This window comes from Gadus macrocephalus, chromosome 10 (assembly GCF_031168955.1).
Source record: "Gadus macrocephalus chromosome 10, ASM3116895v1".
Taxonomy (NCBI): Eukaryota; Metazoa; Chordata; class Actinopteri; order Gadiformes; family Gadidae; genus Gadus; species Gadus macrocephalus.
This window is the reverse complement of record NC_082391.1, coordinates 14730410-14758109: the sequence shown is the minus strand read 5'-3', so window position 1 is coordinate 14758109 and position 27700 is coordinate 14730410. Positions and strand designations below refer to the sequence as shown.

General features: G+C 48.1%; 2 protein-coding genes and 1 long non-coding RNA gene across 18 annotated transcripts in view; 2 read left to right on the top strand and 1 right to left on the bottom strand.

Moving 5' to 3' along the window:
- Nucleotides 1-733, top strand: part of med12 (mediator complex subunit 12) — a 35093-nt gene extending 34360 nt beyond the window's left edge. For all 13 annotated transcript variants that reach the window (XM_060062697.1, XM_060062707.1, XM_060062698.1 and 10 more), the window contains one exon: nt 193-733. In XM_060062697.1, the coding sequence (XP_059918680.1) occupies nt 193-230 (38 nt within the window). In that variant the 3' untranslated portion in view covers nt 231-733. The remainder of the gene's footprint in view (nt 1-192) is intronic.
- LOC132465855 (uncharacterized) lies at nt 647-6782 on the bottom strand. The gene is made up of 2 exons (XR_009527701.1): nt 6684-6782; nt 647-1556 (listed from the first exon to the last, which is right to left on the bottom strand). It is a non-coding gene; the product is annotated as an uncharacterized LOC132465855 (long non-coding RNA).
- Nucleotides 6087-27661, top strand: slc43a1a (solute carrier family 43 member 1a). Of its 4 annotated transcripts, none has more exons than XR_009527699.1 (16): nt 6087-6378; nt 10271-10432; nt 11099-11291; nt 12279-12334; nt 12719-12795; nt 20639-20731; nt 21185-21318; nt 21546-21664; nt 21902-22048; nt 22546-22581; nt 23017-23152; nt 23734-23869; nt 24194-24267; nt 24724-24847; nt 25366-25613; nt 25654-27661. XR_009527699.1 is itself a non-coding variant. In XM_060062712.1 (15 exons), the coding sequence occupies exons 2-15, from the start codon at nt 10279-10281 to the stop codon at nt 25561-25563; spliced, it is 1677 nt and encodes a 558-aa protein (XP_059918695.1). In that variant the 5' UTR covers nt 6087-6378; nt 10271-10278; the 3' UTR covers nt 25564-27661. The 4 variants fall into 4 exon arrangements, 2 of the variants coding, with proteins under 2 accessions (XP_059918695.1, XP_059918696.1); XR_009527700.1 differs by having other exon boundaries at nt 25644-27661; XM_060062712.1 differs by having other exon boundaries at nt 25366-27661.
- The last annotated feature ends 39 nt before the right edge of the window (nt 27662-27700 follow it).

Genomic DNA, 27700 nt, shown 5'->3' with positions numbered 1-27700 from the left:
GGCCGAGCTCTGCTCTATTGTAACATATTACGCTGTAATCCATTTTGGAATTTTGTATCTATTGTGAACAGAACTTGTTCTTTGTGCCAGTGCTTGAAAAGTGTGTTAAGTTTGGTTATCATTGAAGAATGTCCTGTCCTATGAATGAAGAACATTTGTATTCTTTGTTTCTTTGCGTGTTGTTTTTTTTAGATACACAACCAGGCCAGAATACCAACTCATATTACTGATCGTCGTTCGTCGAAGTGTGCTGCGAGCCCCCTCACCACCCCACCATATATACATATATAAATATATGCAGGAGCGTCCCCAAGCCTACCCACCCTTCATCTGTGGTGGACCGGGCCACAGAATGAGTCCAGTGCGGTGCAGGTCCGTTCCCAGAGCCCTGCTTTGGGCTCATGATCGGGGAGGTGAATGCCTCAGGCGATGGAAGGAAGGACTACCAAATGGACAAACCAAACCAACCCCCCCAAGTTTACCACTGAGTACAACTGGCAAGGAAATGGCTATCATGTTCAGTCGTGTATTTACAGAACATAGTTGCAGAAATCGGCAGAGATCTCGCTGGGAAATAGTGTGGCGAGATATGGGGGAAGAGTTTATGTAAAAAAAAAAGAAAAAAAAAAGTACCAGAAATTATAAGAATAATGCAAGTTTTTTATTTTATTTCAATTTGTACAATTTTTTCAGTTTGGTGTATTTCTCATTAAAAAAAATCATGTCAATTGTATGTGGTAGCCTATATTGTATCGCCTTCCGATGTAATTCACAGTGAAATATTGTAACACTTTAGTTGCAGCATAATCCTCAATTCCATCTCAGACTGAATTAAAGTTTATTCAAAGTGTTTAACGAGGAGACATTTACATAGACGCACACTTGAGTGAAAACGAATTGCCAATTATCGGGGGGGCTCTGTACAATCATGCATGTTTCAAAGTCTTCTCAGGCTTTCGGTCGTCCGGCTGAAAAGCACCCAAGAATCAGACCCCAATGCCCTACCCTCCAAGGGGCAGCCGGCAGGCCGTCCCTCGGGACCTGGGCAGGAAGGAGAGGGCCCTCCGGACCAACCGCCTATCCGTGGTCCCCGGAACGGCGGGCTGCAGTTGCCTTTCCAGCCAGACGCGGTCGCCTTGGTTACCTCTGTCCCACATTGAGGGCGTGTGGCGTTGGTCAGCCTCACGCAGCCGCCGATGGCCTCCAGCACCTTGTACGCGTACAGGCTCTCGGAGTGGTTCTTCACCGCGGAGGGGAGTACCCGCATCGCTCTCAGCAAGCGGTGGTTAGCAGCTGTCAGCCGGGCCGAAGCGAGGGTGACGCTGGGCCAGGAGAAGAGCGGGAGCCGTGCGTCGGTTCAACTGGCCTCCCAGCTCGGTGTCGAGGACCTTGAGCGCATTGCAGTCATTGTCAACTCGGTCAGAGTTCGGAACGCACCGTCACAGGACTCAAGCGGAAGTACCTGGGGCCATCCATCATGGACATCTGAGACTCTTCCACGGGGGCGACCATGTTGTCGCATATCAAAGACCCCCGAGCCAACTGCCCCACGTCCCCTGTGGACCGAGAAGAGAGGGAGGTTGGTTTACACATTCACTGTTTCCTCTCTGGGGGAGGGGATGTCTTGGAACAGGATGCAATGCTTCATACTTGTCGGTGAGGTGGCTGTGGTGTAGCTCACAAGAAGTCGATTCATTTCAAAGGCAGCGCAGCGTAGGACTTGCAAGAAAAGACTGGCAGAAGAGAGTTTGCATTGCATCTAGGCCAAGGAACGATTCAAACTCAATGTCCCACAACTTCTTTAGGGATTGGTTTAGTCTAGCCCTCTAGCTAATATGATTCAGGACACTGTATTGCCAAACAAGAATACATAGTTATAAAGCAGTTTTAGTCCATCTATAACTGTATATTACTACCCATAATAAAATACTAACACAAAATACATAATTGGCTAGTATCGGCTAGAAGAGCATGCATACTAGCGGTAGCCTTTTGATTGTTGAATGTTTTAAAATTGTAAAGTGCGGGGGGGGGTGGGTGATCTCCTGCATCTCCTGCATCCTCTGATTGGCAGATTGACCTGACCAATGTGAGGATGGACACTGAGGGCAGTGACCAATCTTTCCCGGCAAAGATCAAGGAAGAAAACTTTAGTGTTGCTAGTGAGCCTGGCAGCTACTATGTGTTCCACTTTACCCCAGAGAAAGCATCGAAAAAGCAGTCACATGGTGAGCAGTTAAAGGTCCTGTTTGCCAGGCTGAAAGAGAGGGGTTTCGATAAGAGCTTGTAGCCATTGGAGGAGACTCAACAAATATCAACACTGGTGTGAATAATGGAGATATGGGGGGAGCTGGAGCCGCACCTGGGGAGAAAGCTGGTTCACAGCGGTGAGCTTCTCCCACGCCCATCTCACTGTTGACCTTGATCGTCCTACTCTGTCAGACAACCCATTTTCCGGGCCAATAGGAAAGCTCATTGATTCTGCCACGGACGTTGATATCAATCCAAACTTCCCCTTGGATCTCTAGGCCCTCCACTGATAGAGCTGCCTGACAAGCTCATTCAAGATCTCTCAACCGATCAACACTATGGATACAAGATTGTCTGTGCAGTCAGGGATGGAGAGTTTCCTGAGAGGTTGGCTCTGTCGAGATTTGACAGTGAACCACAGCCGCTGGCTCACCACAGCTAACAGACTTCTCGGGCTCTGGGTTTCAAAACATGGACTTAAAGGGAAGAATTTGCGATTCATTGGTGAGTTCATCATTGGCGGGATACTATCCATGTTGGTTCAATGTGAAAGTCAAGCACTCCTGGATCGAAGGCCCTAGGCACATTCTGTTTCAGCTTGAGGAGGTGCTGGACCTTGTTATGCCGACTGTGAGAAGATCTGCTTGCACCAAGGAAAAGAAGGAGAGGAATGAGGGGGTGGAGAGATTCCTGGCCATCAGGGAAAAGGGGGACCCAGACACTCAGCTAGGGGACTCCTCTGTCAGAACCAGAAGGACACATGACATCAATCATGATGCTTCCAGCATTGGTGCCTTGATCAGCTGGTCAGAAGATGTGTCAGAGCCACCCCTCACCTGCTCACTAACCACCTCAGAGGTAAAGTATTTCATCCCCATCCCCATGAAGGTACTCAACTGGCGACTGAGGCTTCTGCTATGTACTTCTCACAGGAAAAGAGGGATGGAGCGATCATGGCTCAGGAGACAGGAAGCTGATGTCCAAGAATGAGTCAAGGCAGGACTTGTGCAATCTGGCAAAGTTCAGGAAGTTAGGAGATTGTTCCTTGTAATTGTATCCAGTGATATACATGCAGTTCACCTGTTAATAAATGTGTACATTTTATTGAGTTTGTCAGTACAAATAATTTCCCTTACTTCTTACAAAATATTAGAAAAAGGGTTTGAAAGGGTCAAATTGCCAATTAAGAATTCCAAAATGATGTAGGTTATTTAACCTACCCCAAAAATAAACTCATAATTCCCAATGATAAATTTAAGATTTTGACCCCCTCATCCTAGGTTAGCCTTCAGATTAATTTTGAATATCATATTCAATTTCAGCAACTTCAGCGACGCCTACTGAACAGTCTGACGTCACATCATTATGGAAATAAATTCAGCACAAAGACATCAGTCGAAAGCAAAGGGAGAAGTTGAAAAAGCATAAAATCACCCCTTTAACATACAGGCATGTAGCCCTATTCTGGTGCTTAGCACGGGTTGTGATGACACGTTCAGCATCCACTTCTGAACTGTGGTCGTGAGTTGCGCTCATTAACCCTGATTGACAGACGTCAGGTGAGAAGAGTTGATTGCTTATCGTGTCGGGAAATGAATGGTGGGGCGAATCAGAGAGCGAGTGTTGGTATAAACCAGCAAATCCAAAATTGCAATATTTGTAGCAATTTGTTTGGCATGCGCTAAAGTAAGACCCATAATATACACAAAAAACATTAGGGGGTGAGCCTTTGGAGAAACCTGGGCGAAGCAAAAAAATAGGACACAGTAGTTCATAGATAGACAGAACCACACTACACGTGAAGCATCGTACATGGCTCTGGATCCATATTTTCACATATGTGTAGGGGTGCGCATATAACTGGTACGCAAGTACGCATCCGCGGCCATAACCGGGGATGCGTAACGTCACTTTGCGTAACTTACGGGAGAACAAAACGAAACAATAAAATACATTGAGCGGGTACTATAGCGTTCGCCACCTGCAAAGAAAAGGTAAATGGAAACGGAGCAGAAGAATTTTTTTTTTTTTTCGAAACAGTGGCACCAAGATGTTCCGTGGCTCGAAACGAATGATAAGCGCAATGAAATGTGCGCTCATGTGCGCTGTGCACCGCGCACACACTGGAGAACTGCGCAAAATCAGCTGATCGCAACGTTCCTTTTGTCAGATAATCAAACGCTCCGTGGTCGAATTGCTGCAGTTCGATTAAAAAAAAAAGTTGACGCAAAAAACCTCTGTGAAAATGGGTACGTTTCATAACATCCGATGCTACGTGTGGAGCTATGTCTGGGGTGCGTATCAAACACCATCTCCTCAACTGAGTAACTCTATAAAGAAGTTATGTGCCCCCCCTGCACATATGATAGGATATGACGTTTTTTAAAAAAATCCCATTGATTTTTATTTGTGTGAATACTCCCACCTATTGGCATCGCGACTGCTCGGGGGGTGTCGGAGTCGTTAACCCTTTAGGTAGAAAAAGCGTCATGACAATATGAAGATACAATGACGAAGAAAGAAGAGGCGAGCTTTTTGCTCATTTGTATTTCAAATCATTCAACGGGCGAGACCATCTATAACCAACATTTATCCCCACTTATGTGATGAATGGGAAGTTCCCATGCGCGCCTTCCAACTCTGTGGCACAGATATCTGGTTCAGGAGACTCTAAAAGCACGTGAATCGATTTGACACCCTGTTCGCCTGGAATTATTTAAAGTGTATTCAGATGCAGGAAGCGTAGGGGGTGGGGTATTTACATTCACAGAGGAGTTGAGATGTACCAGCACACACAGAGTTAACCTCCTCTTATTTTAACGTTGAAATGAGCCAGTCTGGAACTTGGGAATGCTGCAAAAACTCACCGCTCCATAAATTAGGAGTCTTAAGTCTGTTTTTTTGGAAAGTTTAAGTCAAGGCACATTGTTTGCTTGAAACTGGAGGTGTACAATTGTATTTCTCAATAGGTTCTGACAGTGATAATTGTATTTCAGACCTCAGAGACAATACACTATGCCAAATAAGTATGTGCAATTTTTATTGCACATATTTAGAGATTTTCCCACTTCCACGTTGAAATGCGTTGATCTTGGTAATGTGGAATGCTGTTAGAACTCAAGTTCTGACAATTAGCCTACTCATATTTTTTACTGAAGATTTTTATCTTAGGCTTAGAAAAATCCGCCTTCCTGCTGGGATCACATGTCTTATATAATCTATTTTACTGTTATCGTGGGCTTGTTTATGTGTGTTTGTCGGTGGTCATAGACTTATAGTCTATGATGAACATTAACTGGTGAATACTAGGTTTGAACTCTGTTTTAAGTTGGATGGCAAGATTTATTTATCAACGGGGTAGAGAAGGCAAATAGCCTGTCTAGGGTTGCACAGTATAAATGAGCTATTCATGAAACATAAAGGTTGTGGCATCTACTGTCCTCATGGTTCCGTTTATTTTCTTTCGGGTGATGGTCATGGTGATGACTGAGAGATGTGGGTTTGCTGTAGGCTCTCCCAGCTGCTGTACCTGCTACTGTACCAAACCTACCTCAGCTCAGGGATCCACGGCACGACAACCGCAATACTTAGTGTATCATTCCAGAAGTGTAGTATGTTTTTTTTAATACGTTTGTTCTGCAGCACGTGTGTCTCCCTCGCAGTTTCTTACCCCACTCAAAGCAATACAGCAATTTCCTAATAAATGGTTTATTTCGAACATTACAATACTTGATGATTTAATTCACTCCAAACCGCGACCCACTAGCTATATGAGCAACCCAGTAGGAATAGGTAGGCCTACTGCCACGGCGGGTGGCTGTTGAGCAGAAGAGGGAGGGAATTAGCAGCCGAACAGGGAGGGGATAGTAGACAGGGCACAAATAATCCCAAAGAAGTGTAGAGTGATCGTTACTCCAAAAGAAAGAGTCGCTGGAAGCCGAGACGGGCTCTTGTTGCGCGTCTCAAAACGTGATCGCTGCTTACGTTTCCTTTTCCCCTTATTATTATTTTTTTTTAACATTTATTATTTGTACGCAAGTTGTGTTTTAAACGTTTATCCTAGGCCACTAGGTGACCAAGCAAAGGCTCCCATATTTTTTTTGTTTCAAGAGAACGCCCAACTCCCAAGTAAGTAAAATGATCTGTTTTCTGTTGTTCATATCTTGCCAAGTACATACTTTTATCAAATAGTATCTCGCTCTAAGCAGTTTCTTGAAAACCAAGCTGTAAATACGCTATTACAAAAGCTGAAGTATGTAACTGTTACAATGGGATCAACCGGCGTCTTAAAACACGTGGCAGATGTGTAGGCTTTACTATTGTTCACTCTAAGTCTGATCCCAGCCTAGCTAGTCTGGGAGCTAGTCGAACCCTAAAGAAAAGACTAAGTACTGCGTTATTAATGATTAGGCAGTTCTATGACCTCAACTTACCAGGAGAATGGATGGGGTTTCATGTCCAAGTAGGCTACTATAAGCGCCCAGAAATGGAAACAAACATATACACACACATGTTGCGGAAGTGACTGACTGACTCACTGATGGATATCTTCCAGCATGGCGCTTCAATCCTCCCCCCTGCAACACTAGTTTTCCTAACATTTAGATAGGATCATGGTACTAAAGTCAATGGGTTTCGGTAACATAACACTGAGCCGGCGGGATGCGTTTTTAGGTCGGAAAAATGACCAAGATATTTGGTTTTATTGTCCATAGTCGTATCTACCTCATATGACACCAACCACCCACTGTGATGGTAACCAGAGGCTATCGGGGGTCATCACCGAGGGTCATCTCGGTGATGGGGCGCCCAACAGGCAGCTGTTGGGCGCCCCCTGACTCACACTGTGAGACCCCGCTGCGTGGGGGTGGGCGTCTTCGTACGCTACGGGGATCGAAGGCTCCATTGGGAGAAACGTTTCTTTAACTTGTTTTAGGCCTACTTGTGAGAATAAATTTGCCTGCTGTCCTAAGAGCCCAGAAAGCTCGATAAACACTGCAGGTCAAGCTCAAAAACCTCCCCCCACGTGGGAACAAGTGAACAAAGGGGAGAACATCGAGGTATACATTTACATTTACCTGCAAAGAAGTCACAGATTTCCCATTGAACGTTACAGTTATGTGGGCATTAATTGACCTGAGAATACCATCCACAAGTTTCCGATAATTGACCATCGCTAATAGCAGACAACATTGCATCATCCAAATCCCTGGAGTTTTTTTTATATGGCCGGACGGCTCCCAGACGGCTCACCTGCTCATTCAGCCGACCGCCTCCCGCCCCCCTAACCAACACACACACACACACACACACACACACACACACACACACACACACACACACACACACACACACACACACACACACACACACACACACACACACACACACACACACACACACACACACAAAAACACTCACTCTCATTACGGCCGTAAACTTCACAGTGGTCTAATAGGGGATGACAACCGCCTGCTAACCATAAATAAGGAGACTATTTCGTGTTACTACTCGTTAGTAACATTGTACTTTATGTTGACCATGATGTTTTCTTGTACATTGTTAAGCATGTGGTGGGTCACCGGCCTCTTCCTCAAGGAAAAGCTTTAGTAATTTCTTCTAAATTAACTTTCCCCGAAAATAGATTCCGGTTTAACTGGAAATTACAAGAATAATCCTACAATGTAGGTCTTTTGAACTTCGGCTTGAGTTTCTATGTATCGAATGTAGGGCCTACCACACACTCACACACATAGCTTGACCGGTACCCTTGACCTGGACATTGGCTGGACGTAGCCCCAGGGTGTGTTCTATACTTGGTTTGTCTCGTGTGTTTCTGTGAACCGCGTCTCCTGACATTTCCAGAGTACCCGCGTTGGGCCAAATCCAGTCCACCACGAGGTGTGTTGTTGTTCTGCCTGCCGCTCCTAACTTAGACCCCAGGGGTCTGCAGTGAGGTTGTCCTCTGTCCGCGTTTGGCTCTGTATTTAGACCTTTACTTTCAAACCGGTGCAGACCTGATCCAGACTACGCTTTTTATGGTTATGGTTATGGTTGGTTTTAATATTTTAGAAAACCAACCAAAAAAGTGTTTTCTATTTATCTTTTTATTTTTATACATTCATATTTTATATTTTGATGCATGCATAATTTGCACAAAGGTTCTAAATAAAAGGAGAAAAATAATCATGAGTAAGTTATCTTTATTTGTAGAGTATATAATTCAAAATGTAATACAAAATAGGCCTTTCCATGTGGTCATTTTATATAAAATATTTGTTCTATATCGGGATATATATCGTTATCGGGATATGAATGACATATATCGGGATATGATATTTTGGTCATATCGCCCAGCAGCCTACCGCTACAGCAAGGTTTGAATGGTACAACAAGTTCTTATCTTGCAGCAGTTCCACCTCATTATTCTCTTTTAGTCAATCCCCTTGCAGCCCTCTGAACATTCTCAACGTTTCTCTAGAGGTGACTCTTAACACACACCGTACTGAGGAAGCCATATGGACATGTCAGTGAATACAATGCGGGCCGTCCCACAGGCGGTGTGCCCCTGACAGTATCCGAATAACTTAATTGATAGGCTATAAATTGGCCTGGTACTCGTTGTAAGCAGAGGCTTCCCATCCTTTGTGTCACCGAAGGGCGCCCATAGGACCGCGCCCGCTGAATAGGGGTGTCAACAGGGGGGCCTCTGTTCCAATGGAAACCCCCTTTTCACATGCACAAAAGCAGTGCAATGGGCTATGGCTGATCACATTACCCGCCCTCTCGCACACACACACACACACACACACAGGCTACAAGCTTACAAACACACACAGACAGAAAGTGGTCTTTTAAGACCCTCTTCAGGCACGCGCCTGCAAGAGTCAAGAGGATGTTCTCATAGTGAGCCCCCCCCCATTACACACACACACACACACACACACACACACACACACACACACACACACACACACACACACACACACACACACACACAGTTTGTTTGTGCAGACAGGGGTCGTTACTGACCTTGGCCAAGTATCTGTTTACATGGTGAAGTTAAAGTTTACGGTCACCTGTCTTGTGTCTGTGTGTGTCTGTGTGTGTGTTTACAACGGCACTAGATGTGTAAATGCGAGTGTGATCTCTCCCCATTGAAACCTACTACTGATCCGACTAACTAATTCATTCGTCTACCCCACCATCGTGTGCTTTAGGTCACGTGCCTAGGCCTAGTAGTGAATATGAGCTAATAACAGAACGGATACTGTTTAACATCGCATTCTCCATCATTCTGTTTCTAATGTACTCCTTGTCTGCAACCGGTGTAATCTAATATTTAATTGCAGGTTACATAAAAAAAAAGGGAAAAATAAAGAATCTACCTCTTTAACTATTGGCCGAAAACTAAACTGAGACCCACGGAGGGATGGTCCGATGGAATGGAGATCGGAGGTGATGCCATAGGGGGGCGACCGGGGCTGCAGAGGTAACCGAGTGCAGAGCAGAGAATCCACGTTTCAGGAACCCACCAATCCTTATTTACCAGAACCGGGGCGGCTAATGAGGGCAGGGGTCACGGAAGTCTCCCCCCGGGCAGTTCCTTCACTCTCGGCAGGACGTGATTACTCCCAAACAGCGCTGTCCGAACGCCTCAGTGCACGCGGTGATGATCCCTCACAAGTCACTAATCCCTAATTATTCCACTGTACCTGATTCTTCTTTGTACGTTATTAATCTCTCTAATATTTTTTAGTTTTTTCGCCAGATTAGTATTTACTGCTCTCATCGAATAAATAAAGAATGAGGAATTGACAAAATTACTACAAACCCCCCACAAAAAGGTATATAAACAGCCAGATGTATGATAATCAAACAACATCTTGTTTCCTTTTGCCGTCTTCAATTCGTATCACGAGTTTCAACAAGGGTGACTGTCTGTCAGTGTTCTCTGAATTACTCTGTATCCTATTGCCTGTCCTCATTTAAACTCCCCCCCCCCCTCCCTCCCCTCCAGAGCTTGCCATGGGGGCCTCTCTCCTCCAGGCCTACAGGAGGCGCTGGTGGATGGCCGTGACGGCGGTGATCGAGAATCTGCTGTGTTCGGCAGTGCTTCTGGGATGGGGCTCGCTGCTCATCATGCTGAAAAGGGAGGGCTTCTACTCTCACCTGTGCAAAGGTAAAAAAAACATAGACGCCGAAATCCATCGTCCTTTATATTGGTCGGAAGTTTTGAAATTGTTCTTTGATAAGGAGGTAGACAAATAATCACACTTAACATTTCTGGTACTTATGTTGTGATTTAAATATATTTGCCAGACCGATATATCGGTTGGCCAATTTTTTTATCAGCCGATGTTGGCCTATCACTGATATATCGGTATTGGCGTACACGTTTGCTGCACCGATAAGAAAACTTAAATCATGGTGTTGATTTATTAATGTAATTACCTCTTTATTAATCCTTTCCTGTTGTGGGTGAACCTCTAAATGCTTTATCTGAGCAAATCCACATAAACACTCCCAACCCTGACCGCTTTACATCATGTTCTTTGTGAAGGTTGTTAGCTCCTCCACCTACAGTTAATTGGTTCCTTTAGCTCACAATTTATGATATATAATGATTAACGTCCAATGTATCTATATTCTGATTCGATATCAGATTTATTTTACTTCCTAATATCGATATAGGCATCTTCTGGAAGGTTAGCCTTATATGTCCCTATTTATCCAACACGTCACACACACACACACACACACACACACACACACACACACACACACACACACGTGGGTGAAAATTCCGGCTTTATGTCAACGTTTTTCATTCCCCCCCCCCCCCCAGAGAACGATTCTCTGGCGGTCTCCCTGGGCAACGACTCGAGCCAGGAGAAGGAGAAGTGGCTGAGCTGCGTGGACCAGGAGGAGATGCTGAACCTGGGCTTCACCATCGGCTCCTTCCTGCTCAGCGCCACCACCCTGCCACTGGGCATCCTGATGGACAAGTACGGGCCGCGGCCCATCCGGCTGGTCGGCAGGTGAGAAACACTCCTTTGGTTCCTCACGGAAGAAGAAGACTTGTGCTGTGTGCGTGTGTGTGGGCTTGTGAAAGGCTAAGTGTCTCTGCTTACCAGAAGTGAGCATGACCGGATTTAACTTTCCCTTTCGGCTGGAGTAAATAGCCCTGATAGTTTTGTGGTGGATCATTGTTGTTGTGGTATGTTACAGTTCATGGCTAATGCTCTGGATTACTGTTTCGACGTGTGTGTGTGTGTGTGTGTGTGTGTGTGTGTGTGTGTTGTGTATGTGTGAGAGAGAGTGTCTATGTGTGTGTGAGAGAGAGAGTGTCTATGTGTGTGTCGGAGAAAGTTTGCAGTGTAGTATTCTAGTAGTGATGAATGAGTTGTGTGTAGACACACCCACGAACAATGCAGTGACTACACTGTTAGAGAATGTGTTACAGGCAATAAGGCGCCAAAAAACATGCACGACTACCCTGAAAGTGACTCCCGGTCCTGCTCTCTGACGAGAGGGACCCTGGTTGCACACACACACACACACACACACACACACACACACACACACACACACACACACACACACGCGCACGCACACTCGCACACGCAGCCTGTATTACTCTAGTCTAGGCAAAATACATGGGTAGATAAGTTATCAGAAAGTGCAGACAGTTGAGCAGTTTGTTCACACTGCCTCTGGCCCTGTGCAGCCGAAGACACACGAGAGAGTTGGATTTATGTATAAAAGTAAAAAAACAGGAATGATAAGTGAGGTCAGAGCCACATTTTCACACTGTATGTCATTGATATACTTCTCATTGCTCCCCTGAATCCCCAGTGATGTCTACAGGGCAAATATTAACTATGCAAAGGATGAGTCATGATTGTAAAATTTGGACAATTTATGAATGACATTCACTGAATGACCACTCACGACAGGTCAATGATGTTTATCAATAAGGTGGTGGATGGTGCCTGACGTAGTCTACTCTTTGTTCCCCCGTTCAGCTTCTGCTTCGGCCTGTCGTGCGTCATGATGTCCATGTCCGCCTACGACCCGGCAGGTGAGTGGGAACCGCTCCAGCTCTGAGCTCGCTCCACGGCTCACGCCTTTGGGGATTAGCAGGAGCGTTAGCGGACAGCCAGCCAACGTTGAAAAGCATCGTCTGGGCCCCTCCAGCTAGAGGCACACCTAGAAGACACACCCGCACAGTGTACACTGTTCTACTGATCGCTCCGGTTTAACGGCCTATCTGGCATGGAAACGGCTGACCTTACCGGCACTAGGAAACAAGTGGCTGCTGGTTTCTGCTTATTGTTCCCCGTTCCCTGCAGTCACGTTCAGTGGGTTAGACGACGTTCCGAGAAGGAATTGGAATTTGAACGGTTGATTATGCGGTTGATATCGAGACAATCAAACTCTTCCTCCCTCCCTCCTCCCTCTCCAGTGCTCTCGGCGCTCATCTTCCTGGCACTCTCCTTCAACGGCTTCGGAGGAATCTGCCTCACCTTCACCTCCCTGACGGTAAGAAACCCCCGGCCCAATAAGAGAGAGGCGGGTCAAAGCTTAGACGGGGCTGCGCCACACAGGGACAGGGAGCGACGCCGAATCCACTCGGCGCCGTTCGCCACCTGAAACAACCCCGTTTCACGCGATTGGCTCAAAAAAAGTGTCACTTGTGTTTACTTTAACAAAGTGACATCACTCGGCGCTCGTTTTACACCAAAACAGGAACCAGGAACCGGTCCCCAGGGAGTTCTGGTGACCGCGGCCGGCGCGTCATGGAAAAGTATGAATTATAAATAAAACGCGGCCGGCACTCTGGTCGTCTCATGTGCCCCGGCTGAACCCAAAGCCACTCGTCGGCGTCTCTCTCTGGGGCCCAATGGAAACACGAGTGGCCCCGTGTGTCACGGAGCCCAGCCAGGCCCCTCGCTTACATAACAGAAGATCAAGAGAGAGAGAGCCCTGGGTTTGTTGTCGCTGCGCGCAGCATCAGCAGCAGCCTGTGTTGTTGGTAGCCGTCGGACCCTCCTACCCCCCCCCCCACCACCCCGGTCCCAGGGCCCCCCGCCCCTGGGCTCAGCTGACGGAGGGCCTCTGTGTTGTGACTCTCCAGCTATGTTTGTGTACTCTGGGGCCGGGCGTGTGTTTAGCGTGCCGAGCGTCAGCTGGTGGCCGCGCAGTCCCCCGGCTCTGCTTCCACTAGCGGCCCTGCCAGCTGCACGCAAGAGTGCTCTGCGTTGTGAGCTCGCGCCGTGTGTGTGTGTGTGCGTGTGTGTGCGTTAGTGGGAATCTGTCCCTGATTAGGAGGTGAAACGCACTTCTGGCAACTATCTTCGTCTCTCTCTCTCTCTCTCTCTCTCTCTCTCTCTCTCTCTCTCTCTCTCTCTCTCTCTCTCTCTCTCTCTCTCTCTCTCTCTCTCTCTCTCTCTCTCTCTCTCTCCCCCTCTCCCCCTCTCCCTCTCTCTCTTCCTCCCTGCCTCACACACTGGCACACCTGTTACATACAATTATAAGTGTAAAATCGATACTCTCTTTCTCGCTCTGCGACTCAGCCAATCAGAGCCCCCGACTCCCCTCACACCCCCTCCCCCACCCCTTAAAGGCTCCACCCACTTCCCCTCGCACCAAAGACTCTCCACAGCAGCCGTCCATATGGTTCGATCCGCCCTCCTATCTCGTTCACGTCTCCTCTCTCTCTCCTCTTCATCTCTCACCGGAGCCATGGCTGTGCTCTTGCCTGTGCATCGGCGCTCCTACAGAACATCACACACACACACACACACACACACACACACACACACACACACACACACACACACACACACACACACACACACACACACACACACACGCACACACACTACTGCTATTATTTGTGTCCCTTATATGGCCAACGTGAATGTGGTCACCATCTTTGTTTTCTCTGAAATTCAAAGATATGGTTTCAAGTAAAAGCAATACATCTACTCATGCACGCACGCACGCACACACACGCATCTGCGGCATCGTCTAACGTGAGGCAGATGTAGAGCGAGGGGGAAGGTCACGGTTGTTCGTATGCCCCGTTGGACGTCCCGCCGGGCGGGGGCCCAGCGGTGGCCAGCGGGGGCCCGCACCCTGCCGTCAGGGTGAGTTTGCACAACCGAAGATCAGCAGAGGCCAGGAGACACAGTGTCCTCCTCTTAGCATTATGTAATGATATATGCATGGGTTCCCATTGCTGCACGTTTATATAAGACATAGTACAGCGGGGAAGGAAAAGCACAAAGGCATCAGGAACAACTATTGAAACCTGGACTGGTTATGCTGGGCAGGATGTGGATATGAGTCACGGTGTGCTTCGTAATGTTATCGTCACGTTAATATATATATGTGTTTTTCATTACTGCAGGATAATATTATACAGCCCTTATAAGAACAAGCACAAAGGCATTGGGGACGAACCAGTGAACATCTGGACACTCTAGGATAGGTCACTTGTACAATTAATTAATAATGCGTAATAATGTTCGCTATATGTTCATTAGTGTTACATTTTTAATCAGACATCCCTGATCAGGACAAGCAAAAAGGCCCCAAGGGGGAACTAGTGTCAGTAATAAAGAAATATGAATAGCAATAAACAGACCTGGCTGAAGGTATTCTTGCCAGGAGTAGGAGCTCTACTGGCCTTTGACGCCATTGGCCTTCTTGAGGGGCTTTGCAAGGCAGCAGCCAATGAGAGTAGGGCAGCTGTTCTTTGTTAAGAGATCCTCGGCAGTCGTCACACACGTCGACTGACTCTGACTCAAAGTCAACCAAGCTCTATTCTGTCAATCCTGGAAATACCTGAATTAATGCGCTGTACATGACCTCGACCCCGGGTCACGACCTAAAGGTCATTCTATTGAGTGACCTGTTTGTACTTATAAGGCGTTATGTCCGAGGCAGACGACGCAAAGAACATAGAGGTAGTTAAAGATATAAATGTCCACCACAGTGTGGTTTGGGGCCAGTCTTGAGGCGAGGCCCGGTGTGTGTGTGTGTGTGTGTGTGTGTGTGTGTGTGTGTGTGTGTGTTGGTATGATAAAAATGGCTGGTGTGGGGAGGTGGGTGTGTTGTTATCTTGCTAGGGATTGGCAGTTAGAGAGAGGTGGAGGCAGGGCTATTAATGTGTTTGGTCTGCAGTGGACCAGAGCTTACATATTATTAGGACAAATACCATTATGTCACATAAAATGGTGGCACGAAGAAGACTCTTCATAGTTTTATGGTCTGCAAAATACAGCAGACCATGTGCACAGTGATGTGGTAGTATACCTTGTTTTTCTGTTTTCTCGGCCTATAGGGTTGGTACCTCTTCATGACCGCATCCATTATGGGAGCAGATGTATAATATTTATGTTAGTAGTAAGGGTTTTTTAGTCATTGTTTAGTAATAAATCATGGAATGATTTGTCATTATGGGGAGACGTTGTTGTCTTTGAAACTGCCAAAGTGGTTAGCCTAGGTATATTACCGTGGATTTTGGACTTTACATTACTACAACTCTCCTGAGTCCTGAATACACAGAGTACGGGAAAGAAATAATCCCATGATGCATTGTGATGAGCAACACCCTCCGCACGCAGAACAGAGGTGTGGAGCCTGTGACCAGACGGTTGGGACTTCAGAGTGGATTCATAGAAAGAGGGGCTCTGGCCGCGGCCTGCGCAGGAAGTGGCTCTGTGCAGCTGCGTCTGGTACTTCCTGCTGTGAGCTTCACCGAGAGCAGAGCTAGGGCTGCTGCAGCTGGCCTTCCCCCGCCCAGCCCCCTGCCGAAGAATAACAGTCCACTACTCTCTCTGTCCCCAGATCGTTCATCCGCCTTCTTCACAACCGTCCCTTTCTCTTTGTTCCGTCGGCGCTCTTTCATTCACGCTTTCCTTTTTTCTCTCCAGTCTGTGTGTTTGTCTCTGTGGTCCATGCTGCCCTTGACTCTCCTGCCCTTGACTCTCCTGTCTAAGTGTTGTGCTCTCGCAATCTCAACCCAGCACTCTAGAGTGTATAACCGTCACTGTCGTCCCCCCCCCCGTTCTGCCAACCTGTGCAACGAGATAATCCACTGCGGTCCCTCTCACAACCACACAATCCCTACAAACACCCATAACCAAGGTACCCTAGACACAGGTGTGTGTGTGTGACTTTGTGTATGACTCTGTGTGACTTTGTGTGTGACTTTTCCATTTCCCATACGTTCCCTTCACTGTACATCCGTCTCCCGTGAACTCGAGTGTTGACATCAGTGCCCGGCACACAGCTGAGAGCTTTGCCCTCGCGTCGGGAGGTGAGATACACAGAATTCTCTGTATGCTCAGAGTGACCTCTCTCCAGAATTCCTGACGTCTTGGCTGGCCCGGAGAATACAGAGGCAACACAGAGAACCGGGGGAACAATATGGGCCTGTGGAACCCTTTTCGCAGAAGTCCTGAATGAAGGCTAGTGTTTGAGGAATGTTTTCCTCAAGCGGCGGGACTTTTTTCTCTTCCTTCCCCCCCTCACACCTATCCTGACATATGCACATGTCAAAAACATGTTATGAGACATATTCATAAATACATAAATCACCTACGTGTTACACATGCAGACCTTCGGATCGCACAGAGAGAGATGCTTCAGGAATGTTTGTACAGAGAAAACACCTCTTGGCATTCCTTCAGTGTCGTTCTCTTCATCATCCTCCTCTCTCTCCCTGAACAAATGGCAACCAAACAGTACATACAGAGCATCAAATAAATGTATTCCAAAGTGGCACAGTCAAACGAGAACACAGGTGTGTAGTCTCTCTCTGTCTCTCGCTCTCTCTCTCTCTACACTGTGTGCCCTCATTCACCCCTAAGGAGCCACCCCTGCTCTACACAGCGCTATACTGTTCTGTCCACGGGTCAGCCCCCCCTCCCCCGTCCATAATTAACATGGTTTTCCCTGGTCTACAGTGAGAGGGACGGGGTGGGGGGTTCTTGGAAAAATGCACACATCAGCGGAAAAAAATATGAGATGGTGGTGGGAAAGCGGGGGGCGTAGGGGGATTTACGCCAAGGCGACGACAGAAAGTAAGAAAAAGAAAGGAAAAATGAAGAAAGTGCCGGCGATCACCAGCTTAGTCGCAACGGACCCCCCTTTCTCCAAATCCGAAGCAGGTGATTCGCTCTAATCAAGATTGACCCATTTCAGCCGTGCATCAAAGCGCTGCACAATACGGCGGTTGTTGGTGCGGGGCTAAGCTCCTTACTACTGTAAATAGGCCAGCCTCATATATGATTTGTTCTGGCCTGCTGGGCGACCGTCGGGACATAAAGAGTTCCCGCGGACTGCAGAGCCGGACGCAGAGGTTGTGCGCAGTGCAGTTCCCCGGCAGACCCGGAACCCTGGCGGAACAATGGGTCGGGCTCAGCGCGGGCCCCGTGACTCCGGTGACCTGAACTCTTCACCTTTAATGCTGTCTGCATTACAGCATGCCCCCTCCACTGGCGAACCCAGTGTTGGCTTTGAGGTTTAAGTTGTGCGACGCGCAGGGAGGTCTGGGTGTATGGGGGGCTGGGGGGAGGAAACGAATTCGTGGAATTTGCAGACGCACATCTGCGTCTGCAAATTCAAAGCGGTGAGATTCAAAGCAAGATATACCGATGAACTCACGAGAACATTAGGCATGCATTCACGCAGGAACGCACAAGTATATTCTTGCCTTGAAGAAAGTGAGAAGATTATGCGTAAAAAGTAGTTGGGGTTGGGACCGGTTCATGCTGAGTTTGTGATGTCCACGTTCACAATGATGTGTGTGTAGTTGTGTGTGTGTGTGTGTGTGTGTGAGTGCATGTTTACATTTATATTTAGGGCATTCAGCAGATGCTTTTAGAGATGGCAGAATCAACCATGCAAGGTGTTGTGTATTCAGTCTTATTATGTGCTGTTCCTGTTACTCCACTACACCACCGGATGCGCACTTACCTAGTGTTGTACTGAAACTGTAATGTGACGTTGCGTGAGAAGAGGAAGAATACAATGATACTCGTTGAATGAATATACCGTGCCCGTCTCGTTCTTTATTATATTATATTAACAAGTGCAAGTTAGCATAGAACACTAGGTGTCTTGCTTAGGGACACCTCGACTTGGTGTGGTGTGAGCGTATGATTATGTCACCCCCCGTCGGTAGAGAATAATATTATTCGAAACACACTAAGGAACTGCCTTAAAGGGGTAGTTCGGAATTTTGGACATATGGCCTGATTCCCAAGTGAGCATTGGTATTCTATATCACTGGAGACAGTTTTCAACACATTTCATACAGTCCTTCTAGTTGCAGAGTTCGCTCGTGCTAGGCTAGCGCAAGTCAACGGGCAATGCTAGCCTGCTATTAAAAACAGTCTTACCCACTCCACAGTACACCCGAGGTAAATCAATTATAACGACAGACTATAAATCTAAATGTCTGTTTATAGAATAATGTTAGAAATAAAACCAACCTTGCATTGCATTGCATTTTGAGGGAATTGCGGGGTCTCAGCAGCAGTGTTTATATTCCTGTACGTAGGCTACGGCAGCGGCGGACTGATACCTATACCTGCCGCTGTCATTGCTACAAACGCAGAGTACAGTGAACGAAGGAATTCTATAAGCGTATTCAATTAACAAGATATGCCCACGTTTGGAGGAGTTAGCGATGCATCTGCTTTTGAAGACGATTATGAGGAATTTGTTGTATCCAACGAACCGTACATGTACGAGCCGGTGTTTTGATGTCCAAGCCAGCAGCAACAAGCCACAGTTGAGTCCTTTCTGGATCTCGCACTGGAAATTGGTGGAAACTTTGTGGTGCACATCTGTACCGTTTTTTTCTACAATTTCTAAAAGCACACTGAACCATCATGTTGCCTAGTCGTTCAATTGCGCTTCTGTCCCTCGCTTCTCTGTTTACGTTATTCTGTCGTGATTCGGTTACAAACCTAACCAGCGCATAGTAAAATTCCGCTTCTGCTGAGAGAGTAGTCCCTCGATGATTCATGCGATGCAAGGTTAGTTTTATTTCTAACATTATTCTATCAACACAGACATTTAAATCTATAGTCTGGCGTTATAATTGATTTACCTCGGGTGTACTGTGGAGTGGGTAAGACTGTTTTTAATAGCAGGCTAGCATTGCCCGTTGACTTGCGCTAGCACGAGCGAACTCTGCAACTGGACTGTATGAAATGTGTTGAAAACTGTCTCCAGTGATATAGAATACCAATGCTCACTTGGGAATCAGGCCCTATGTCCAAAATTCCGAACTACCCCTTTAAGTCTGATGGTCGGTCGTTTTAATTTCACCTGGAGGCAGTCCTGCAAGGCAGCCTCCTCGTACGGCCCTCTGCACACCCCCTAGTGTACGACACCGCTCATTACACCTTGTTCAAACCACCACCGTGCGACGGACTCCCAGACAGACAGCAGACCCTGCTCTGCTCTGTCTCCTCTGTCTCTGATGGTCTCTGTGGGTCTCTGTGGGTCCCTGTGGGTCCCAGTGGGTCTCTGTGGGTCCCAGTGGGTCTCTGTGGGTCTCTGTGGGTCCCTGTGGGTCCCAGTGGGTCCCAGTGGGTCTCTGTGAGTCTCTGTGGGTCTCTGTGGGTCCCAGTGGGTCTCTGTGGGTCTCTGTGAGTCTCTGTGGGTCTCTGTGGGTCCCAGTGGGTCTCTGTGGGTCCCAGTGGGTCTCTGTGGGTCTCTGTGGGTCCCAGTGGGTCTCTGTGGGTCCCAGTGGGTCTCTGTGGGTCCCTGTGGGTCCCAGTGGGTCCCAGTGGGTCTCTGTGGGTCCCTGTGGGTCTCTGTGGGTATCTGTGGGTCCCAGTGGGTCTCTGTGGGTCCCAGTGAGTCCCAGTGGGTCTCTGTGAGTCTCTGTGGGTCTCTGTGGGTCCCAGTGGGTCTCTGTGGGTCTCTGTGAGTCTCTGTGGGTCTCTGTGGGTCCCAGTGGGTCTCTGTGGGTCTCTGTGAGTCTCTGTGGGTCTCTGTGGGTCCCAGTGGGTCTCTGTGGGTCCCAGTGGGTCTCTGTGGGTCTCTGTGGGTCCCAGTGGGTCTCTGTGGGTCCCAGTGGGTCTCTGTGGGTCCCTGTGGGTCCCAGTGGGTCCCAGTGGGTCTCTGTGGGTCCCTGTGGGTCTCTGTGGGTATCTGTGGGTCCCAGTGGGTCTCTGTGGGTCCCAGTGAGTCTCTGTGGGTCTCTGTGGGTCCCTGTGGGTCCCAGTGGGTCTCTGTGGGTCCCTGTGGGTCTCTGTGGGTCTCTGTGGGTCCCTGCGGGTCCCAGTGGGTCCCAGTGGGTCTCTGTGGGTCTCTGTGTGCGTGTCCCTCACTCCGCTGTGCCTTCCCTCCCCAGCTCCCCAACATGTTCGGCAGCTTGAGCTCCACCATCATGTCCCTGATGATCGGCTCCTACGCCTCCTCGGCCGTTACCTTCCCCGGAGTCAAGGTACCTGCAGCCCCCCCACCTACATGACCGTGTGGGTGTGTGTGTTTACATCTCTTTGGTCAGTGTTTGTGAGTGGGTATACCTCTCCTGGGTTTGTGTGTGTGTGTGTGTATTTATGTGGGTCAGTGTGTACCTCTCCTGGGTCAGTGTGTCTTTGTGTTTGTACCTATTCTCGGTCCGTGTGTGTGTGTGTGTCTGTGTCTGTGTGTGTGTGTGTGTGTATCTCTTCTGGGTCAGTGTGTGTGTCTGTGTGTGTGTGTGTGTGTGTGTGTGTGTGATTTAACCTACATTTAGAATGGTAAGTTTCATAGGCTCAGAGAGGATGAAAGCCTCTGACAACGTTATAATCACAACAGGATGTAGAATATAAATGTTTAATCTATCAAATAGAATAGGACAAAGGAACACTGTCACGTAATTTATTACGGAAGTTCTCCCTCTCCATCTCCCCAGCTCATCTATGACGCGGGCGTTTCCTTTAACGTCATCATGTGGGTATGGGCGGGGCTTGCTGCGTTCGTGTTCGGCAACTGCTTCATCAACTGGCCCAAGGAGGGCTTCCCCACTCCGGACGAGGTGGACTATAGGTCAGTGGCCGCTGTCAATCGGCCAATGTCAATTGAGTTCCTCTGGGCTAGGGAACAATGTTTGTATAAAACACAATGGAACAGACAGGAATGGAATCGTGTGTGTGTGTGTGTGTGTGTGTGTGTGTGTGTGTGTGTGTGTGTGTGTGTGTGTGTGTGTGTGTGTGTGTGTGTGTGTGTGTGTGTGTGTGTGTGTGTGTGTGTGTGTGTGTGTGTGTGTGTGACAGTAAGATCCTGGAGGTACAGGAAGGGTCTTCCCCAGAGCAGATGGCCGTAGGAGAGCGGCTGAGCGACAGGAACGGAGCCGTTCGACGCTCCACCGAGAAGCTGCCCGACGCCACCGTTTGTGAGTTTACAACTCGGATAACCGACACGCAGACATACATCTGCATACACACATGCCCACACATACACGTGATCGACATATTCATACACAAGCACACAGACATGCACTCCGCATATTCACACAGACATGCAGTTATACACACATGTTAAGTGGCACGCACACACACTGTATATTTACATAAAGCATTTAAATTAACTTGAGGTGCTCTCTCTCTCTCGCTCTCTCGCTCTCTCTCAGCGGCCGTGCCGTTCCGTCGGTCTGTGTTCTCACCCATCTTCCTGTGGAGTCTGGTGACCATGGGCATGTCCCAGCTCAGGATCATCTTCTTCATGGGCGCCATGAACAAGATGCTGGAGTACATGGTCCTGCAGGGAGAAGCCCACCGTGAGTCACCCAGACCCCCCTCCCCCACTGGCCTTTTACACGTGAGAAAAGCCTTTCACACATCTAGCACCCAGCCGGAGATAAGCCACGTCAGACGTGTTCACACACAGTATCGGAGATACTCCAGACCCTTTAGGCGAGGGGTGGCGCCTCAGTAGAGCGTGTAGGAGGCAGTAAGTGATGCATAATGTATGCAGTGGTAGACACAGTGCTTTGTTCTCACGGTTTTGTGCCGGTCGTGTGAACGAAACGTCATAAAACACACCCACTCTCTCTCTGATCCTCCAGACTTTACACTAGGGGCCGGGTAAACTCTGGGTTAACTCCGGAGGAGCAGATTCTGTCCTTTGCGTTCACACAATAATACAGCCTGGGTATAATCCAGGGATTGTATGGCCTACAGTGCATGTTTCAAAGGGCTTGTAGTGATTGGGTGCAATGCTGTGTTCCTCGTCAGTGATTTTTGATTGTCCTTTTATGCTTTTTCTATCCTTTAGCTTCGGACGACCAGGTGATTTTAGCCGCGGACAATGGTGAGTGAACATTAACTAGGACTTTGTTTCAAGGGCGAGGGTAGATTGTTTGCCTTGTATGATGAAGACCTCAATAAAATATGAATAGAACAGAGAAACTGCTAACTGCTGGAAAACTAAATGCAAATACAGACGGAAAAAAGACTGACAAAAACACAGGTGAACACAATGAATGACCCATGCCGCTTTAGTTCTAGTTGACTACACCTGCCTCTGCACCTCTCAACTTAAATTGAAAAAGAAAGCAGAGAATGCATGGGTTGTAAAGTTTCAAAATCATTCTCCCCTCTGTCTGTCAAACGAGTGGACCAAGGGAGACACCTGCAGGGCAAACCAAAAACTGCACCCGGCCGAAGCAGGATTGTGACCCCTTCTTCTGTCTTCTTCTTCTTCTTCTTCTTCTTATTCTTCTTCTTCTTCTTCTTCTCCCCTCAGTGAGTTTCTATTCATCCATCTTCGGAACCCTGCAGCTGCTCTGCCTGCTGACCTGCCCTCTGATTGGCTGCATCATGGACTGGAGGATGAAAGAGTGCGTTGAGGAGAAGTGCCCCGCACTGAGCGATGAGAAGAAGTAAGAGAAAGAAAGACAGCAATAGTTAAACAGGGAAAGGCAAAGTGATAACGTGGTTCATTTTGGGAAAGCGCATGAGAAAAGAAAAGTATGTTGACTCCCTTGAGCCGGGATTAGGTCACAATGAAAGTGTAACGTATCAGTATGAAGGAAAGTGTTCACTCTTTCTGAGCATGCAGCCGACAGAAGTAGAGTAGAGTTCAAATCAGGTCACATGCGGTCGGCACACATCGCCCTTGATCCGACCGATGTGATGACCTCATGGAGTGAGTGACACTGGCTAAAGCAAACAAAACAAATGTACGGTTCACGCGTCGATATAAACACCGGAATGCAGCTGATGAAACCTGCACTGTCACTTTTGGCTGCAGCCTTTACTCCATTAAGAAACCTCCGACCTACAACGTGTTCTTTCCCCCCCCCACCGTGGGACATTCTCAGACACGTCTCAAAACAATACAGCTTAACCTGCATACAACTGTAGCCGCTACGGGTTTTCACGGGTAAACGTACTTAGGGCAGGTTTGAACCCGATGCGGTGAATCGGGTTGTGACGTGGCTGTGCTCCACCCCTCCTCCAGACCTTCCCAGTCGGCCTCCCCCAGGAGAGACGGTAAGATCCAGAAGGTGACCAACGCCATGTGGGCCTTCCTCCTCACCAACCTGCTGCTGCTGGCCTTCGGCATCTGCTGCCTCATCGACAGCCTGCCGCTACAGGTAGAGGACACACACACACACACAGACACACGCACACACACACACACACACACACACACACACACAAGGGCGCAGAGACAAGGGGGCAGACGTACACACGCACACACATGGGCGCAGACACGCACGCACACACCTGCACACAAGGGCGCACACACATTTGCACGGACACGTAAGCACAAACGCACGCACACGCAGGGACACACACACACACACAAGCTTGTATTCACGCACGCACACACAAAGGAAAGTCTTGTGTTTGAGAGTGCGCCGTCCCATCACGCGTGTGTATGCATGAGGTCCTCATCAGCCGGTCCTCTCTCCCAGGTCCTGACGTTCATCCTCCACACCATGGTGCGAGGCTTCATCCACTCCTGCTGCGGGGGCCTCTACGCTGCTGTGTGAGTACCGGCTGCAGGCCAGACCCCAGGGGGCCAGCCTTCCAACACACTATCACCATCTTTCGGCTTGAGTTGGCTTAAGACATTGCCCCATTTTAAGATCGATTTTGTTCGTTTTTTTTGACACGTACGTGGACTTCTTTATTGGATTTGTGTGCCTTCATGGACAGGGCAGATAGTGGAAAGGGAGAGGCAAAGACGTAAAGCATAGGTTGGAAGCTGAAGTCTGGCTCGTGGTCTGGCTGGCTACAAGGCGTACTGCCATCATGGTCAGCACACTAGTGGGGTGGAGCCATAAAGCTGGCCCACAAACCTTTTATACTGTAAACCCTCTTACTTATACTGTACAGTTTGTACAATGCTTACCGTGGCAGTGTTTATACATGCTGCCACTGCTTTGAGGTTTTGCCTGGCCACGGCCCTCCTGGGTCCTAACCGGGCTCTCACGGTCCCCAGCTACCCGTCCAACCACTTCGGCACCCTGACCGGCCTGCAGTCCATGATCAGTGCCGTGGTGGCACTGCTTCAGCAGCCTCTGTTCATCGCCATGGTCGGCCCGCTCGCTGGAGACCCCTACTGGGTGAGGACGCAACGCGCACACGCACACACACACTCAGTAACGCTCACACACACACACACTCAGTAACGCTCACACACACACACACACACACACACATTAACGCTCACACACACACACACACTCAGTAACGCTCACACACACACACACACACACACTCAGTAACGCTCACACACACACACACTCAGTAACGCTCACACTTACTCGATCACTCACTCGATCATACGCACGCACGCACACACACACACACACACACGCTCACTTGATCACTCACACATTACCGTCACTCACGAACACTCACTCACTCACACATTAACACTCACTCGCTCACACTCACTCGCTCACTCGCTCACACATTAACATTCACTCACTCACTAATACTCACTCGCTCACACACAAGTATATGCAAACAACACTATTTATATTATAAGTATATAACCTACATTCAAATATCAAACGTGTGTGAGTTCACCACAGTCAGTACAAACCGGTACTCTGACCCTAACCCTGACACCCTCCAGATCAACATGAGCCTGCTGATCTCCTCCTTCGCGGGCTTCCTGCTACCGGGCTACCTGTTCTACCACCGGCGCAGCCTGGAGAAGGAGCACGCCGCCAGGGACAAGAGGCTCGCCAGCCAGGAGACGCAGGCACTCAGCCAACCGGAGGCCAACGGACACAAGAACCACAGCAACGGACACACCCCCGTGGAGGCCTAGGACCCTGGGGGGAAGGGGAGTGAGCGAGTGAATGGTTGAGCGAGTGAATGGTTGAGCGAGTGAATGGTTGAGCGTGCAAGCCTGTGCGAGCGCGCGTGCGCGCGCGTGTGTGTGTGTGTGTGTGTGTGTGTGTGTGTGTGTGTGTGTGTGTGAATGAGCGCGTGAGTGAGTGTGGCACCCTCACCCAGTAGGGATCCCCAGAGGGGGAGGGTTGGGGGCGGGGGTTAAACGTGCCTTGACATGGGTCCCAATGACGAACAGCCCCAGTACAAACGCTCCCCTGCTGCTCGCCTGCAGTGCGTCAGGAGAGAGGCGAGCCTGACTCGGCCAGGGGCATGACACTGTGTCACCTTGTGGTCCCGGTCCGCTTTCCATTATTTTCCCACAATGCAATTTCAGTACCGGAGACAAAATATGATATGTGCTTCCATGCTCGGGTATTCAAATTCCTTTCCTGTTGGTCCATTCGGTCAACTACAAACAGCTTGTGTGTGTGTGTGGGTGTATACACAGCTCAAATGTAGTTGTGTGTGTGTGTGTTACAGAGAAGATGATAAGATATTTGTTGTCGAAGCTAAAGATTTCAATGGACTGTATTGACATCTCCCCCTTCAGAAATTGAATAGAAACCAGTCTAATCATTGTTCTGTATGTTTTTATTTTCTCGGTTAAGCTCAACGGGCCATGGGGCATTCTAAAGTCAAAAGCCATATGTTTTGCTGATAAAGTGGATGCAGATTGTGAGTAATGGTACTTGAAAGACATTTCATACGGTACACAATTGCAATCCTTGCCTATACCAAAGAACAGCAACAACTCTTTGAGATGTTGCAGAAGTGCTCTTACTGTAGTGAACGATACAGACTCCTGGTGCTGCCGCTGACGTGATAAACCACAGGACGCAGAACACAACCCTCTGCCCCTTTCTGTTACTGAGCATCCAACATATAATCCCTTCATCCCTTCACCCTTTTTACTTCAGCATTCCCTCTGCATGTTCACAGGCAGAGGAACATCTAAACGTATCCACACACATATGCACACGATAGGCTGGTGGTACACCATAACTACCTCTCCTTCCGTCTTGCTGTTACCAGTTTCCATGCCTGTCCATTTCTGCCACCAAGGAAGGAAGGAAGGACCCTGTAATCAACCTTCACATTTGCTGTTTTTATATGTAGGAACGCATTTTTTTCGTGAAAGAGAAGCAGATGACTGAAATTGAAACCTTGTCATGGTTGTTGAACACTTGCTTACTGCTTTACACACAGATGAAATAGTGTGTAAACAACGTATTTGGGTGTGTTTTTATACATTTAGTGGCGGTAGTGATGAAAAGGGAAGTGTTTTTATCATCATCAATGTAGTATATTTTTGTAGTTTCTTAGTTATGAATCATCTACATATTTACTGTGTATTCAATGTATTTTTGGGCTTTTGTTTGATTGCAGTAAAAAAACAAAAAACTGCTCTGTAAATGTTTGTTTTCCCCTATACTTGCTTGTTCACGTTCACACAGGACTTCCACCAATGGCGCAAAGCCAACCTCCGTAAGCTGGCCTAGAGAATGGACTTGGATACGGTTTGATTCTAGACCGCCAGTTGATCTGAAGCAGTCTAGATCATCAGTGCAGAAGCCGCCATTTTGCTGGATTTATCCCCATTGACCGTCTCACCCCCAAGTGTGTGTCGGTGGGTTCTGAGGCCTTGCTACCGCTGACTTCTGCTCTGCACGCTAACTTCTGGCTCACCTCCTGTATCATTTTGTGAGTGTACACAAGCGAACCCATTTCCTAGACCTTGATCCTCCGAGACCCAGGATTCCCGGTAAACCAAAGTCCGGCCTCGCGGCTGTTAAGCTAATACACAGGACCTGGTTGGTTGTGAAGACGTTTCAGTGGACCGCAGTGCACTTCACGTCAAGGTTACCCCAGAACCAAGTGGTCTGGAATTTCTTTCACCTATATATGTAATGTTTTGATTTTGTATTGTTTGTAGTTAGAAAGTATTTCCCCCTCCCCCCCCCTGCTTGTTCTATATGCATATATCTATCTATACACCTGATGAAAACATTATCAATAAATCGAGTTATTTCAAACCTCTGCAGTGATCGACTGTTATTCCAAGAGAAACCAAA